This window comes from Podarcis filfolensis (genome assembly GCF_964270895.1).
Source record: "Podarcis filfolensis genome assembly, chromosome: 8".
Classification (NCBI taxonomy): Eukaryota; Metazoa; Chordata; class Lepidosauria; order Squamata; family Lacertidae; genus Podarcis; species Podarcis filfolensis.
In genome coordinates, this window is record NC_139611.1 from 86,715,923 (window position 1) to 86,734,053 (window position 18,131).

The window sequence follows — 18,131 nt, forward strand, 5'->3', positions numbered from 1 at the left end:
CTCATGTAAAAACACCAGGCAGACCCCACAAATAACCCAGAGGTGCATTTTAAATAAAAGGACACATTCTACTCCTGTAAAAACATGCTGATTCCTGGACCGTCCGCGGGCCAGATTTAGAAGCCGATTGGGCCGGATCTGGCCCCCCGGGCCTTAGTTTGCCTACCCACGTTCTAAGTTTCTAGTCCACATGCTTAAATCTCTTCCTTTTTTCTCTCTGGCAGGGAAAGAGACAGAGATGAGAGGAATTGCTTGAGAAAATTAGGAGAGGGCAGGCAGAGGTACTCACCGAAGTCGATCCCTTCAGAGACCTTCCCCCTGGCTACAGACAGCAAAATGGCTCCCCGTCCGTTTTCGCAGGCCTGGCAAAGAAGAGACAAGACACGCATTGCAAAATCCGGCCAGTTCCTCCACATGGCGGCCATCACTCGAGGGGGGAATAATTTTGCCCTGATTCCCCCCCTGGATTTATGTCAGCATTCTACATATCTGCGTTTGCTTGCCAGAACGAAAACAGTGTTTATAGCAGGCACCGAAAACAGTTCAGTGATGGTGCCAGCCTGACATCAACAGGGAGTTCCACAGTTTGGTTCCTGCCACGCTGAAAAATCAATTTATTATAAAGGCAGAATAAATATTCTGCCACACCTGAATCTTCTTGCCCAGACTTTCCCTTAACCGTAAGATTGGATTTCGTCAATCCCCATTTTTATATGATTTTATACTACTGTTTTACTGGTTTTATATTTTTGTTTTGAGGATATTGTTTAGCTAGGTAAGACAGATATTCCATACCAAACTCTGCTCCCAAAGTTTCACTCGTTAGAGTATTGATGTAAATTACTAAACACGCCCTGGTCAGGAACAGTATTTCAGGATTCAGATTAACTTCTTTAAAGCACAATAAATTTAACTCTTATTTTTCCCCTTACGGCATTCGTTGTTTTCTGTAAGTTACAATCAAAACAGATGACTCCATCATCAATTACACCTGCATTTCCATTCTTCTTAATTCACTTAATCCTCAATGAATCCTATTTTAACGGTACTGTTAACTGTTCTAATGTTTTACACGGCTCAGAGATTTCTTCAAAAATAAAGTAAGTTTTCAAACATTTGAAATAAATAAACTGGGCTGGTAAAACGAACAGGGGGGCGGGATTTCATTCAGTATTGGTGAGTACTTCGAGGTCACTGCTTATTTGCCCTGCCCCACCGTTCACCAGTGGAACTGCCTGCTACCGCGTCCCGGCTGGCGGCTCACCTCCTGGTACTTCTCCAGGGCCATGCTCGTCTCTGCTCCGTCCTGCGTCTCGATGAAGATGAGTTTGTTGCGCTGGATGTTCTCTAGGATCCCCTGCAGTGGCCGGAGAGAAAAACCGGGGGGGGGGGGTGTGCGCGTGAAATTCAAAAAGTCACAAGGCTTCTTCATACAGCAGGTGGTTAGACTGTGGAACTCCCTCCCACAAGAAGCTGTAACAGACCGAGAGATGGCTTGAAGAGAGGATTCGGTCAGAGGTCATCCTTGTGGCAGGGAGTTCCACAGTTTAACTTGGCGCTGCGTGAAGAGGTTCCTTCCTTTTTTCTGCCCCGAATTTTCCAATGCTCAGCTTCGTTGAATATCTAGCGTTGTTACAAGAGAGAGGGAGGGAAAACCTTTCCTCATAATTTGATAAGCTTCTGTGAAGCAACTTTTACTTGCCTTTTCTCTAAATTAAAAAGTCTAAAACGCTGCATTCTTTCTTTCCTTTTTTTAAACATTTTTATTAATTTTTAACATATCAATTAACATTCATACAACAGAACTTCTCATCTCATACAATATTATTTGGACTTCCGTCAACACCTCTGATGATTTTCCGTACTTATCACTTATTATACATTTCTTAATTTCATATTACCTTTTAATATCTTTAACGATTCTCCTCATTGTCTTTTTATTTTTTGCAATATTTCTAATAATTCACCTTACGAAACTTCTTGCAAACCTACCAGCGTAATCTGTTCATCACAATTCTTTGTCAAGAAGCCTCGCATTACTGCTTTACTGGCGTCCCATAAAATGCTCATTTTTGTTTCTTCATTACAATTTTATTCACAAAGTATTCCGTCAACATCTTCTGGGCTTTCTCATTTATCTTTTGATCATCCAGTAAGTTTTCATTTAGTCTCCATCGAAAAGTTTTTTCCTCAATTTCCTTTAACTCACATTTTATTGCATTGTGATCCAAAATGTCTTTGGCTGTATTTCTACTTTTCTTATTCTTATGTATGGATAGCCAGCGAATTAACACTCAAAGTCAACCCTGTGACCTTTAGGCTGCCCTTTCCTGAAACTTTCCACACTTCAGGGGCAATTTTCAGCCGGGCAAAAGCTCTCAAGGAAGGCAAGAAGCAGAGCTGATGAAGGCTGCGGCTGGCGGAGAGCCCAAGGGCCACATACAAAGGTCTTGAGGGCCATATCTTTTTTATATATATATATAATTTTTTATTAGTTTTTTTATCAAATCATTTTCAACAGTAATTAAACATACTTTTACATCTTACTCAAATTTTTGACTTCCATCAATCCTGTCTGAAAATTTTCCAGTCTAATCTCGCAGTATGCATTTCTTATCTTCCCTATTACATTTCAAACTCATAACCAATATCTCTATCTTTTTCTACTTTGTAACACTTCGTATATCTCTCCTTACAAAACTTCTTGTAGTAGCGTAATTTGTTGATTACAGTTGCTTTTCAAATAGTTCATATACTTCTTCCAATCTTCTGTAAATCTCTGGTCTCGCAGGTTTCAAATCCTTCCTGTCATTTTGTCCAATTCTGCACAGTCCATTAATTTCGTCTGCCATTCTTCTTTCGTCGAAATTTCTTCTTGTTTCCATTTCTGGGCTAAGAATACTCTTGCCGCAGTTGTTGCATATAAAAACAATTTAACATCTTGCCTATTAATGTCCTGACCTATAATACCAAGTAAAAATGCTTCTGTTTTTTATAATAATAATAATAATAATAATAATAATAATAATAATAATAATAATTTATTTATTATTTATACCCCGCCCATCTGGCTGGGCTTCCCCAGCCACTCTGGGCGGCTTCCAAAAAAATATTAAAATACTGTAATACATCAAACATTAAAAGCTTCCCTAAACAGGGCTGCCCTCAGATGTCTTCTAAAAGTCTGGTAGTTGCTGTTCTCTTTGACATCTAGTGGGAGGGCGTTCCACAGGAAGGGCCCCACTACCGAGAAGGCCCTCTGCCTGGTTCCCTGTAACTTGGCTTCTCGCAGTGAGGGAACTGCCAGAAGGCCCTCGGAGCTGGACCTCAGTGTCCAGGTAGAACGATGGAGGTGGAGACGCTCCTTCAGGTATACTGGATCGAGGCCGTTTGGGGCTTTAAGGTCAGCACCAACACTTTGAATTGTGCTCGGAAACGTACTGGGAGCCAATGTAGGTCTTTCAAGAACGGCGTTATATGGTCTCGGCGGCCGCTCCCAGTCACCAGTCTAGCTGCCGCATTCTGTATTTGTTGCAGTTTCTGGGTCACCTTCAAAGGTAGCCCCACGGAGAGTGCATTGCAGTAGTCCAAGCGGGAGATAACCAGAGCATGCACCACTCTGGCGAGGCATCTTTTTCATCTCATTATATATCATTTCCCAGAAGTTCTTTACTTTTTTACATTCCCACCACATATGATAAAATGTTCCTTCTTTTTCTTTACATTTCCAACTTGAGGGCCATATCTAGCTCCTAAGACCAAGATTCAAAGCGTTCCCAATTGTCCCAGCTTAAGAAACCCACCACCCTCTAAAGGTCACTCTCAGGAGCCTCCCAGCCGGCAGCGAAGACCCGGACCCGATCCACAAACATGCATGCGTGCACACTCGCACATACCTGCTCATACCACGAGGCCACAATGTTCTCCATGTACTGGTAGCTGGTGAAAAAGGCCACGATGCCGTCCGGGACGATGGCTGACATCTCCAGCAGCAGATTCCCGTAGTTGCGGATTACGGCTGCGAGAAAATCAAGGATTGTTTTGGGGAGAGAGCCACACGGAAGCCTTCCCTCTGTCAACCCCTGCCGCGAAGGAGGGCACCCATGACCCAACCACGTTCTCACTCCTGGCCACTACCCAAGCCAGGCATTTAAAGCCTTTTAAACAGCACAGCTTTCCCCTAAAGAATCCTGGAAATCTCAGTGTGAAAGGCGCTGAGATTTGTTAGGAGACCCTCTGGGAACTACAATTCCCAAAGCTCCCTGTGAGGAATAGGGATGGATTGTTAAAACCACCCTGGGAACTGCAGCTCTGCGAGGGGAGCCTCAGAACTCACAGCGCCCTGTCGTTTAGTCGTTTAGTCATGTCCAACACTTCGTGACCCCCTGGACCAGAGCACGCCAGGCCCTCCTGTCTTCCACTGCCTCCCGCAGTTTGGTCAAACTCATGCTGGTAGCTTCAAGAACACTGCCCCACCATCTCGTCCTCTGCCGTCCCCTTCTCTGTCCCCTTCTCCCAACATCAGGGTCTTTTCCAGGGAGTCTTCTCTTCTCATGAGGTGGCCAAAGTCTTGGAGCCTCAGCTTCAGGATCTGTCCTTCCAGTGAGCACTCAGGGCTGATTTCCTTCAGAATGGAGAGGTTTGATCTTCTTGCAGTCCATGGGACTCTCAAGAGTCTCCTCCAGCACCAGAATTCAAAAGCATCAATTCTTCGGCGATCAGCCTTCTTTGTGGTCCAGCTCTCACTTCCATACATCACTACTGGGAAAACCATGGCTTTAACTATACGGACCTTTGTTGGCAAGGTGATGTCTCTACTTTTTAAGATGCTGTCTAGGTTTGTCATTGCTTTTCTCCCAAGGAGCAGGCGTCTTTTAATTTCGTGACTGCTGTCACCATCTGCAGTGATCATGGAGCCCAAGAAAGTAAAATCTCTCACTGCCTCCATTTCTTCCCCTTCTATTTGCCAGGAGGTGATGGGCTCAGTGGCCATGATCTTCGTTTTTTGATGTTGAGCTTCAGCGCCCTTAACAAACTACAACTCCCAGAATGCTTTGTGGTGGCGGGAGAAACAACGGCTGTTTGAAGCCCTTTAAAAATACTTGGTGTGAATTTGCATTTTAGGCAAGAAGGGGTGGGGTGCAAAGTCCACGCAAGGCAAATATTCTGCTCCCCCTCCTTACCAATGTCTTCGCGCGTCTCGAACTTGGAGCTGATGGTCACCTGGTCGTTCCCTCTCCCCACAATCTGAAACGGGAAAGGGGATTTGGAGAAACGGCCTGTTTGGGGGGGGGCAAGGAAATGGGGAAAGTTGGGTGGTTGATTAATCGAACACCCCTCTTTTTGCAGAAGGGAACCTCAAAAAAAATCCTTTGGGGGTGGAACGCCCGATGAAAAGGCATTTATTTTATTGCCTTTGTACCCTGCTTTTTAAGGGACGTGGGTAGCGCTGTGGGTTAAACCACAGAGCCTAGGACTTGCCGATCAGGTCAGCGGTTCAAATCCCCGTGATGGGGTGAGCTCCCGTTGCTCTGTCCCTGCTCCTGCCAACCTAGCAGTTTGAAAGCACATCAAAGTGCAAGTAGATGAAAAGGTACCGCTCCGGTGGGAAGGTAAACGGCGTTTCCATGCGCTGCTCTGGTTTGCCAGAGGCGGCTTAGTCATGCTGGCCACATGACCCGGAAACTGCACGCCGGCTCCCTCAGCCAATAAAGCGAGATGAGTGCCGCAACCCCAGAGTCGGCCACAACTGGACCTAATGATCAGGGGTCCCTTTACCTTTTACCCTGCTTTTTCCTCCAGGGATCTCACAGGGGACATATGGGGCTCTCCCTCTCTCTCCACAACAACAACCCTGCAAGGTTGGGCCGAGAGGCAGTGACCGGCCCCGAAGGCTTGGAGGTTGGGGGGCTGCCTCCCGAGATTCGACACCCTTAAAAAAAGCAACCAGCCTCTTGACCCTTTGCTCCTCTGGGCGGATGGCGGCCCTGGCACTGTGGGGAGAGCCCTCTGCCAACCGCCCTGTCTCCTCACACTCACCATCGGGCAAAGGCAGGTCCTGGCGAGGGTCATGGTGAACGTTGCCATGGTGACGGGCCTGAAGTCCAGGATTTTGGGGTAGATGTCCAGCGGCGAAAGGGTCTGCGCCCGAATGAGGAGGAAATTGGGGTGGAAAATGTGGCCACAAATCACACTTTTCTCTCTCACAAATACACACAAACTCACACCAGTTTGGGCCTGCAAGAAGAGGACCCTCACGGACCCAGTAAAAAGGCCACACTTACTCCTGAGGTGATAATGACCGACTGGAACCTCTCAAAGACTGGCTTGATAGCGATGGAGGCGTCCATGCAGCTGGGGAGAATCACAGAATTGTTGGACGGGACACCCAAGGGACATCTAGTCCACCCCCTCACAACACACCCAGGCTCCCTGCCCCCCCCCCAAAAAACACAACATTTTGCAAACATAGCTCTGGCCTCGAAAGGATGCTACGATTTCCACTCGACTACGGCCTCCCCCAATCTGGTGCCATCCAGATGTTGTCGAACTATAACTCAGCTTCAGCGCCGCACGGGGAGTTCTGGTTCAGAACATCTCGGGAAGGTGCAGGATTGGGGAAGATTCCAATAGAAACTGAGACAGGGAAACGAGGTAGATTCTGCCGTCTTGCCTTTAAAAACTGCTTTGAGGTGTGTTTTTAAAGCAATATTCAAGCAGTGTACAAATTTTATGAAATAAATAAATTAAATAGATATGACCTTCCAGCTGACAGGCGGTTGGCTCCTGGGGTTACCTGTCACCCATCAAGACTGACCACTGCCCCTCCTTCAGCTGTGCATCTTTTTAGAGAAGAAAGGGACCCAAGGACCCCCCGCCAAATTGGGTGCCCTCTAGATTTCCCGGGGTGCCCTCATGGCGCTCACCTGAAGTGCAGGATGGGGTTGGTGATGGTGGGAGTTCGGTCATCAAATGGTTCGATGATTATAGTAAAACCTGCGGTGGGATAATTAAACAAAGACGTTTGGGTATCTGGCACGAGCACACCCACACGCACACAAACACCATCAACAAAAAAATACCGTATTTTTTGCTCTATAAGACTCACTTTTTCCCTCCTAAAAAGTAAGGGGAAATGTGTTTGTGTGTCTTATGGAGCGAATGCAGGCTGCGCAGCTATCCCAGAAGCCAGAACAGCAAGAGGGATAGCTGCTTTCGCTGCACAGCGATCCCTCTTGCTGTTCTGGCTTCTGGGATTTAGAATATTTTTTTCTTATTTTCCTCCTCCAAAAACTAGGCGCATCTTATGGTCTGGTGCGTCTTATAGAGCGAAAAATACGGTGTGTGCAAAATCAGGGTGCTGGTCTCCCTAAGGCGTTCCAGAGAGAGCTCAGCTTTTCTTTGACTAAAGGAAGGATGCAAGCTTCTAGTCCTCCTTATGGGGTTGTTGCCGCGGAATCACATTCATCCAGTGCTTTACCAACTGCACTGGTGGAGTACAGGGTCAGGTTTAAGGTGCTGGTTTTGACCTTTAAAGCCCTATGTGGCCTAGGACCCATGTACCTATGGGACCGCCGCTCCTGGTATGCCCCGCGGAGGACCTTAAGGTCCACAAATAACAACACTTTGGAGGTCCCAAGTCGCAAGGTGGTTAGGTTGGTCTCAACTAGTGCCAGGGCCTTTTCAGCTGTGGCCCCGACTTGGAGGAACGCTCTGTCACAAGAGACCAGGGCCCTGCGGGACTTGACATCTTTCCGCAGGGCCTGCAAGACAAAGCTGTTCCGCCTGGCCTTTGGTTTGGACTCCGTCTGACCCTTATGTTTCCCTCCCCTTATGGTCTTGATTTATTGGCTACTTTTAAAATGAGTCTGCATTTTAAATTGCATTTTAACCTGCATTTTAAATTGGGTCCCCCCCCATTATGTTTTTACTGTGATTTTATTGGTGTTAGCCGCCCTGAGCGCAGCTCTGGCCGGGGAGGGTGGGGTATAAATAATTATATTATTATTATTACTACTACGGAAAAAAAAGTTTGAGAGCCAGGCAGTACTTTGCTAACATATTTCAAGCTTCCGGGCATGAAATTTCAAGTGTTCATTTTACCTACTTTAAATGAACTGTTGTTTTATCTCCCATGTTCTTACAAACTGTATGTTACTCAGTTTTTTTGTTTTAAGCTTTTCACTGCAGAAGAAGCAGCTTGAAGATCTAACCCAGGGGTGGCTAACGCTCCGGGTTAGCTGTGATTCCTGGGGTTGGGCTGGATGACCCTTGGGGTCCCTTCCAGATCTATGATCTATGCAGAAAGTGTTGCAGGCTGGAATATTTCTTGCCCTGGGCCTGCAAGCCAGTCGAGGCCCAAGCTTCTAGGACACCAGAAACCTTTCCTTCCGAGAGCCGAGGAGGAAGAATTAAGCTTCTTAAAGGCGGGTGGACTGACTCATCCTCAGGGCTAAGAACTTAAGAGACTTAGGAGGTATTTATATGCCGTGGCAACGTCAGACAAACACACGGAGCCCGTCCCCTTCTCCTCTCGGCTTGAGGAGATGGTGCAGCAGTCCTCAGCGCATGAGAGCGCCATCGTGCTTGGCTCCAGCGCACCTCCAGGCTGTGGCACAGAGGAGAGCCCCCTGGTGGCTTCAAGGCCTGGCCACAGCAATTCAGGCACTGGTGACTTGAAGACTGGATGAGTGCAATGCGCTCTCTGTGGGGCTTCCCTCGCCCTTGATCCCGAAGCTGTGGCTGGTCCAGAACGTATTTGTTTAGACAAGCCTGTCCAAATGTTTAGAAAGTCGATGAAAGTTTTAATATTAGTCTTGTTGCAGGAATTTATGTATAGGTTGGGGGGGTTGCCTGTCCAGCAGATATCATGCACATGCAGCCCACTACCAAAATCAGCACAATCACTTTTGTGACTTTTGTGATTTGTCCTCACAAAACACTTCATCACAGTTTCTTCCTATCTATTCAAAGGGCCTCTGCTGCACGATACCAAATGTTAAGAATTCACTGATAAATGTATCTCTGTACTGGCTCACTGGGGAAACTTCAGAAATTCATATAGACATGTGAGCTCAGCTACTCAGCAGCCCCTCTGCCTGAGTGATAATCCCTGGCATCCTGATACCTGAGTGCCAGACAGGTAGCCATTCCAGGACTTACAAACCCAGATGAAGACAAAAGGATGTGATAACTTGGCTGGGAAACAGGGAAATGTAAATATCTCTTTTGCTTCACTTGATGGGTGTTGGTGGAGGGCAAGGGGAACCATGGGGCAGGGTCCAGGATGCTCAGATTACTGCCACCAGACCTCCCCTTTCATGATGTATGAGTGATGTAGTTTGGGTTGGTGTAACATGGGGATGAACAGCTAATAAAAGTTTGGGTTCTCTTTTGTTCAGGGCTTCCATCTTGTTCCACCTGGTGGCAGGTGGGAGTCCTGTCGCGACAGTCTTCAATAAAGACCAAGCCTACTGGCTGCTGTTTTGCTCTGGTATTCCTGGCTGGTGTCCTTGTTTTTTTCTCCAAGGCAGCCCCTCAGATTTCTCTGTTAACAGTCTACAGGCCACGGCTGATTTGTGTACCAATTTGGCAGACATGCACCAAACCCGGAAGTGACCCCAAAAGTCACAAAAGGGGGCTTACACAGGCCCCACTGACGTCCACAAGGGTCTGGAACATAAGCCTTGCACAAATCAGTTGTTACCTCTGCTGCTATTTGAACTTTTCAGACACAGCCACTGCCAGAGAGCTAAGGGTTTTGCTTTTTAAAGGCGCGAACTACCCTATCAGACGCAGAAAGTCTCCCTTACCTTTGGAGTAAGTGCTGACCAGGGTGGCGAAATTGGAAATGAGCGTGATGGGAGAGAAATCAGAGATGTCGGCGATTTCCAGTGTTCGAAGAAGGGAGCGGAGTCGCTCTGCACAGAATCTGCAAAAGGAAGGAAACCCTGAGTTTGCAGGAAGGCAGGTGTTGCCTTTGGGGGAGAAGGTTTGTGTGAAGGAACAGTGATGGGGAATCAGCCTTCTTTTTGGTCCACCTCTCACTTCCATACATCACTACTGGGAAAACCATGGCTTTAACTATACGGACCTTTGTCGGAGAAGTGGTTTACACACAGTAAATAGTAGCACAGCAGAACTTCACCATTGAAACATAAATTGTATTGTCAGTAAAACAACTGGAAACAGAACCTGAAGACACCGCCATCTCTGCCCTGAAGTCGAACGCCACTCGCAGGTTGGGGTGCAAGCAAGGGTACGAAGGGTGGGGTTGGCTTTTGGGGGTGGGAGATTCTCCCTCCTGACCCCCCACTTACCGAAGGGGCTTGCGCTCAATGCAGACCTTCTCGAAGATGTCCTTCAGGAAAGACGGGGGGCTTTCCTGGACCACGTGATGCACCCGCAAGCGGGACTTCAAGTACTCCAGGAAGCGTTTCAAGAAGCCCACAAAGTGCTCCGCGGTCCGGATGTTGCCCGGGACAGCCTCTGCCAAGAGGGGATAAAAGGCAGGTCAGGCCTTTGCCGCTACCCTTGTGGGGCCCTAGGACAGCGAGAACAAATCACTCCCCACCCTCTTCAAGAATGAGAAATGGGTCAATGCTGGATCAAACCAAGGGTACACCTCGCCTGGAGTAGGTAAAGGTAAAGGGACCCCTGACCGTTAGGTCCAGTCGTGGCCGACTCTGGGGTTGCGGCGCTCATCTCGCTTTACTGGCCGAGGGAGCCGGCGTACAGCTTCCGGGTCATGTGGCCAGCATGACTAAGCCGCTTCTGGTGAACCAGAGCAGCGCACAGAAACGCCGTTTACCTTCCCGCCGGAGCAGTACCTATTGATCTACTTGCGCTTTGACGTGCTTTCGAACTGCTAGGTTGGCAGGAGCAGGGACCGAGCAACAGGAGCTCACCCCGTCGCGGGGATTCGAACTGCCGACCTTCTGATCGGCAAGTCCTAGGCTCTGTGGTTTAACCCACAGCGCCACCCGCGTCCCAACACCTCGCCTGGAGTCTTGTCTTAAATGGGGGACAACCACCACAGGCTCCCCACCTCCCGCTGCAGAAAGAGGCACAAGCACCTTGCAGGACCTCGTCGGGCAGCACCGGGTTGGCCAAATAGACGTCCGTTTCGCGGGCGACATTCGCCTCCCGCAGACCTTCCACCAGGCGCCGGTATTCCTCCTTCAGCTTCTGAGCATCCGTCTCCTTGATCCTTGAGGAAACAGGGAGAAGGGGGTTGTATATCTGAAGGAGCGTCTCCACCCCCATCGTTCCGCCCGGACACTGAGGTCCAGCTCCGAGGGCCTTCTGGCGGTTCCCTCATTGCGAGAAGTGAGGTTACAGGGAACCAGACAGAGGGCCTTCTCGGTGGTGGCGCCCGCCCTGTGGAATGCCCTCCCTTCAGATGTCAAGGAAATAAGCAGCTGTCTTTATCTTTAAAAGACATCTGAAGGCAGCCCTGTTTAGGGAAGTTTTTAATATTTAATGCTGTATTATTTTTAACACTTGATTGGGAGCCGCCCAGAGTGGCTGGGGAAACTCAGCCAGATAGGCAGGGTATGAATATTATTATTATTATTATTATACCTGTGGGTCATGAGCAGCCAGGGCTGTACGCAATCCCAGGATGGCGCAGGGGAGCTGCAGGATGTGGCCCTCAAACAAACAAATGGGTAAGCAACCCCTCCATGTACGGAACGCCTCCGACCCCCACAGAGCGTACAGAGTGGATCCCAGTGGCAGTCTGACTCAGTAGGAGACATCTTCCCATGTTCCTAATTCAGTTATCAGTATTAGAAATGGATCAAGTTTCTAGCTGTTAAAAGCATGCAAGCCAATTTTCTAGCTCTCATGGAGGCCAGGGTGGTTGGAAAAGGTCTTCCCCTGCCCCAAGGAGGGTTTCCAAGGCTTTACAGCGGCTCCTTGCCACACCCGCTTCATGATCCAACAAGCTGTGATTCCTGAGTAGCGGGGGGTTGGGCTAGATGACCCTTAGGGTCCCCTATCAACGCTACAATTCTGTAACTGGAATTATGCATGTGGGACGTCCCATAGAATCGGTGGGGGGGGGGCATCTTGGTGCAGGATTTCAACACTGTGCTCATGGGCATTTGCTGAGTCGAGGCTGCCGGGTGGGAAAATAAGAGGGTCTTATCTTAATTAATTAATAATAATAATAATAATAATAATAATAATAATAATAATAATTTATACCCCGCCCTTCCCGGTTCAAAAAACCAGGCTCAGGGTGGCTAACAACAGATTTAAAACACTTAATTGTTGCAGCAAAAACAGCATAAAATACAGTATAATACGTGAATAACAATAAATTCAGAATTCAAAAATCAATTTAGGAGGAAAATCCATCCAATAAACGTTAGATGATCACCAGGGCTAGCTGGCTAAATTAGTCCTACTTGGGCCGGCGAGGAGACCAGGGGAGAATTAGCTGTGGGATCCCAGAGCGGATAATCTTCATAAAAAGGGGAGGGGGAGGGAAGGAAGGGGAATAAAAGATCAGGCTAAGTTCAAATTGAAAGCCAGGCAGAATAGCTGTGTCTTACAGGCCCTGTGGAAGGAGGTTAAATCCTGCAGGGCCCTGGTCCCATGGGACAGAGCATTCCACCAGGTCGGAGCCATCACTGAGAAGGCCCTGGCCCTGGTGGAGGATAGTCTGACTTCTTTAGGGCCCGGGACCTCTAAACTATGATTATTCATGGACCTTAAGGTCCTCCATGGGGCATACCAGGAGAGGCGGTCCCGTAGATACGAGGGCCCTAAGCCACAAAGGGCTTTAAAGGTCAAAACCAGCACCTTAAACCTGACCCTGTACTCCACCGGGAGCCAGATAAATTCAACAGTGTAAGTAAGTTTTGATGGAAGTAATAATGAAATACTGGATGGTTTAGTTTATATACAACTTGCAGGGACTTATGCTATGCAAAATGAACCATGGAAAGAGAAGAAGGGAAGTCACACTGATATTAGAAATGAATATTCTAAATTGTAAAACAGAAAATTTAATTTAAAAATTATGGGAAAATAAGAGGGTCTCCTCACTTACTTCTGTATGCTGGCTTGGAGCGTGGCCACGTTCCCCTGGCACCGGTCCAGCATCTTGCGCGTGATGTTGACACCCATGGAATCGATGCAGACGTTGTCTGTGGGAGAAGAGGCCGGCCAGCCGGTCTATGTGACTTTCTAGGCAGGTGAAGACAGACTGGCAGTTTTCCAGCACGGCAATTGAACCGCCGCGCTTGTCAGGATGGGGCAGCAAGACCTTTTTTCGTGAGAGAACCTTCTTCCCACAACACCTCCTCGAATTTTAACGCACCCTGCGCAGATAACCATCGCGACACCCTGTAGCGGTGAGTTCCGCAGGCTCTGCGTGTGCTACATGAAGCACCACCCTCACCCTGTCAGCTCAGGAAAGGCCCTGCTACGCTTGGCTCTAAAGGGACAGTCACATTATCCCCCCACATTGCAGGGGGTTGGACTAGATGGCACTTGGGGTCCCCGCCCAATTCAACAATTCTGTGATTCTAGGTACGTGCTTGCAGATGTCCAAGAGGTGCTCTTGCATACCGATATTGTGAGCCTCATCGAAGACGACGACGGATTTCTTGGCCAGTTCTTTAGAAACCAGGTCAGCGATCTTGGGGTCCAGAAGATAGTGGTAGCTGTACACCACGATGTTGGCGTGAAGGATCTGGTCCAGCATGGAGAGAAAGAGCAGAACAAGGACACACGTGGCATGAAAATCTATACTGTATTGGACCAAGGTATCACATCCTTTTTTTGAAAAAATGAAATAAAATAATTCATTTGATTTTTCAACTTAAAGTTTTACAGAGATATATCAAACATAAATTATAAAAACCAGATTCCAAGGAATATCCTGGACTTCCATCCTCCCCTTTGTGGGTCCTCCACCTCCATCGTTCTGCCTGGACACTGAGGTCCAGCGCCGAGGGCCTTCTGGCGGTTCCCTCGCTGCAAGAAGCAAAGCTACAGGGAACCAGGCGGAGGGCCTTCTCAGTGGTGGCACCCGCCCTGTGGAATGCCCTCCCACCAGATGTCAAAGAGAACAACAACTACCAGACTTTTAGAAGACATCTGAAGGCAGCCCTGTTTAGGGAAGCTTCTAATGTTTGATGCATTACTGTATTTTGATATTTTGTTGGATGCCGCCCAGGGTGGCTGGGGAAGCCCAGCCAGATGGATGGGGTATAAATAAATTATTATTATTATCATCATCATCATCATCATCATCATCATCATTAATATTATTAATCAGTTCCTCCCGCATCTTTTATGATAATCCAAACCCTTAACTTCTTCCATTATGTCCAGAATCAATCTTAAAACTATAAGTGATATTCCAGTCCTACTAACGATTTTAACTGTTTACAGTGGTCTTTAAGATAAGTTATCAATTTCCCCCACTCCTTATTAAAATTTTGGTCTTCCTGATTTCTGATTCTTCCGGTCATTTTAGCCATTTCAGCATAGTAGTCCATTAACTTCATCTGGTATTCTTCTCTGGTAAGAACTTTATCTCCTTCCCATCTCTGGGCCAGTAACATCCGTTTTCCAGTCCTCTTGGGGTGGAGGGAGGGAGAAACCAACTCTGCCCCCCCCCTCTCAAAAGGACAGTCACATTAAAAGGTATCCACAGATGCTCAAAACATGTAAAGAGATGTGCTCTTTTAAAAAAAAATTAGGAACAGCACCTGTGCAAGCTTTCAAGCTACACAGAAAAGTTCAGGCAGGCAGGGAATGGAGGTAATGAAATCTGAGGTGTACCCTTAAAAAAACCAAAAACACAACCTTACTTCATATGTGGTGGACTTGTCCCAAGGTGAAGGACTTTTGGGAAAAGATTTATAATGAATTGAAAAAAATGTTAAAATGTACATTTATTAAGAAACCAGAGGCCTTTCTTCTTGGAATAATAGGTTTGGAATTGCCCAAGAAAGATGTTAGATTGTTTTTGTATGCCACAACTGCTGCTAGAATTTTGCTGGCCAAAAATTGGAAATCCCAAGAAGCACCAACAGTGGAGGAATGGCAAATGAAGACGATGGATTTTTCGGAGCTACCCGACCTGACCAGAAGAGTCCGCGACCAGAAGGAGGAGGAGTATCAAGAGGAATGGAAGAAATTTAAAGAATATTTAGTTAAATATGCTAAGATAATTTAAATAGAATTACTGTATTTTTTGCTGTATAAGACTCACTTTTTCCCTCCTAAAAAGTAAGGGGAAATGTGTGTGCATCTTATGGAGCGAATGCAGGCTGCGCAGCTATCCCAGAAGCCAGAACAGCGAGAGGGATCACTGCTTTCACTGTGCAGCGATCCCTCTTGCTGTTCTGGCTTCTGAGATTCAGAATAATATTTTTTCTTGTTTTCCTCCACCAAAAACTTGGTGCGTCTTGTGGTCTGGTGCGTCTTACAGAGCGAAAAAGACGGTGCTTGCGAGTACCAAATTGGCCTAGGATTTAAATATGTGATGTTGTAGAATACTATGGATAAAAGTCAAAATGAAAAAAAAGAAAGATGTCAATAGGACTATGTAAATTTTATGTGAAATTAGTTTTGGAAAACTGCTACAATGATTTATATGGAAACTCAGCCAGGGAGATTCGAGGAAGTCACTTAGCAATGTTAACAAAAGTGGGTTTTCCACAGTTAGGATATATGTTTGTTTGTTGCTTGTTTTTTGATGTTTTCTTTTTATCTTTGTTGATATGTCTGTTTTAAACTTGGAAAACTAATAAAAAATGTTGGGGGAAAACCAAACACAACCTTACTTTGCACATTTATTCTAATTTAGTGAGTAAATGGGTGGTGAGAAGGCACTGAAGTCCCCCACCCCCACCCCCAATTATTGGAAATTTAAGCAGAAAATGTCAGCTGCAGAGGGAAACAAGCAAACAGGACTCATCTCTGCCACCTCTGCCACCTTTGGTTCTCCCTCTCTCCTCACAGCAGGCGTTCCATCAGGCTACCAGTTTCCCTCTCAGCTGGTCATGAGAAGAACCGTAATGTTCAAGAACAGGTGCCTGAGCTTTCCCCCTTCCTCTTCCCTCCCCATCCCTTTTTCCTTGCATGCCATGTCCTTTCCATTCTAAGCCCGAGAGCAGCAATCTCTAGCCGCCGATATTGTGCTTCTGAGCGGGTTTTCGACTAAAGAGCCCATCAAAATGCTTCAAAGAGACAAACAACTCCCAGACTTTTAGAAGACATCTGAAGGCAGCCTTGTTTAGGGAAGCTTTTAATGTTTAATAGGTTTTGTATTTTAATATTCTGTTGGAAGCCACCCAGAGTGGCTGGGGAAACCCAGCCAGATGGGCAGGGTATAAATAAGAAATTATTATCATCATCATCATCATCATTATTAAACAAAATGATTTGCATTCATTAATTTGTACTCAGCTCTCTAGCCTCAGATATTCCAGCAAGCCTTGAACTCTTTATAATACCTTTGCAGCTATGAGGTCAGGAACTTGGCACCTTCAAAGAGGAGGTTCTTAAGAAGCTGAATAGTAATTTTAATCTGCCTTAGTATTATTAACTTTTGCGTGTTTTAAAGAAGGGCTGCAAATCTTTCTTTATTTTACTGTTTCATCTTTCGTCCACTGCTTTAGTTTGTGTTTTGTTTTGTTTCTCAAATCAAGCAGTGTATAAATTTTATTATATTTTATGCCATAGCCATTTGGGCTGGTTTTTCCACTCCAGAAATTTACGGTGCCAGTCACATGGAGGCAGAGCTCTTTCCCAACAGGAAGGGGACCCAAACAAAATATACCTGGTTACCTATTATGCACAAGGTGATAATAGGTGATCACAGCCACATTACCGAGTATCGCGCAAGGAAGTAGGGGCACCAGCCTTTCTGGCGACCGAAGGCCTTCAAGTCGTCGAGATTGTACACGCCGTATGGGAGAGGCACCTGCCGGCCATGGGCATCAAATTCCTGCCAAAGAAGGGAAAAGCACATGGCGAGCTGCAGTTTGAATCAGAGAGTTGGCAGGGAGCCTTGAGGGCCAGCTATTCTTTTTGGCACCTGCTAAAAACATCTTTTTCTAAGGCGAGATGCTTAGAAAGTTGATGTCGATTCCATCATATAGAATAAGAGGACAAGAAGAATATACTGTGGCGTTCGTACGGAGCCCCCAGTCGTCTCACGGACTATTAACCCGTACACCACTAATCCGCTGCCAACAACCAGGCCCTCCCTGGTAAAATCACTTCAGTCTCAGTCAGGTTCTCAATTAATAAAGAAGAGTGCATTTTATTTCAGACACAATCAAACTTTTACGGCACTCCAAATGTTGTTGCTCTTTACTTTCTTAGTCTTATTTTCCTCTCTCTATCTCTTCTACCTCCCCACACTCAAGAACCCACTGCCCTGTCTCTCTATTACCAACTGCCTTTCCCAACCAGCCAACCCACTAAAACCAACCAACTACCCACCAACAACTCCCAAAAAACCCCTCCCAGAACTTGTTTTATAGTCTCACTCACTCCAGCCCCCTGGGTCCTAACTGTGCAACCTGTTTAACTATTTCTCCTCCAGCACTCTCTCATATATGTTAACGTCACACATACGTCTAGAGAAAATTGGAAAATGTGTATTGATACAACTGTGTACAGCTGAAAACGCTGGCAGTGTTGAGATAAATTCAACAGTGTAAATAAGTTATGATGGATCTAATAGGTAGACTCTGGGGTTGCGGCGCTCATCTCGTTTTCAGGCCGAGGGAGCCGGCGTACAGCTTTCGGGTCATGTGGCCAGCATGACTAAGCCACTTCTGGCGAACCAGAGCAGCGCACAGAAACGCCGTTTACCTTCCTGCCGGAGTGGTACCTATTTATCTACTTGCACTTTGACGTGCTTTCAAACTGCTAGGTTGGCAGGAGCAGGGACCGAGCAACAGGAGCTCACCCCGTCGTCGGGATTCGAACCGCCGACCAGACTTCTGATCGGCAAGTCCTAGGCTCTGTGGTTTAACCCACAGCGCCACCCGCGTCCCGTAATCAGTCATACCAACAGGCTAAAAAACAGTTTCTATCCATGGGCTGTTAGGCTGCTGAACGGAAAAGAATATAGTGCAACTGACTTTCGGGGT

At 46.8% G+C, this 18,131-nt stretch overlaps 1 protein-coding gene across 2 annotated transcripts in view; it reads right to left on the minus strand.

Annotated features, from left to right (window-relative positions):
• ERCC2 (ERCC excision repair 2, TFIIH core complex helicase subunit) overlaps positions 1-18,131 on the minus strand; it is a 31,197-nt gene that overhangs the window by 5,244 nt on the left and 7,822 nt on the right. Inside the window, exons 7-19 of one of the 2 annotated variants that reach the window (XR_014551357.1) lie at positions 16,859-16,975; positions 13,582-13,705; positions 13,061-13,157; positions 11,076-11,209; positions 10,320-10,488; positions 9,813-9,931; positions 6,927-6,996; positions 6,285-6,354; positions 6,040-6,141; positions 5,184-5,247; positions 3,897-4,018; positions 1,265-1,357; positions 66-362 (exon numbers count right to left, since the gene is read on the minus strand). Coding sequence is in view for 1 of the 2 variants with exons in the window: in XM_083627080.1 (XP_083483206.1) it covers positions 290-362; positions 1,265-1,357; positions 3,897-4,018; positions 5,184-5,247; positions 6,040-6,141; positions 6,285-6,354; positions 6,927-6,996; positions 9,813-9,931; positions 10,320-10,488; positions 11,076-11,209; positions 13,061-13,157; positions 13,582-13,705; positions 16,859-16,975 (1,354 nt within the window). In the remaining variant the exon portion in view is untranslated. The remainder of the gene's footprint in view (positions 1-65; positions 363-1,264; positions 1,358-3,896; positions 4,019-5,183; positions 5,248-6,039; positions 6,142-6,284; positions 6,355-6,926; positions 6,997-9,812; positions 9,932-10,319; positions 10,489-11,075; positions 11,210-13,060; positions 13,158-13,581; positions 13,706-16,858; positions 16,976-18,131) is intronic. The other variant, XM_083627080.1, reaches the window with a different exon arrangement.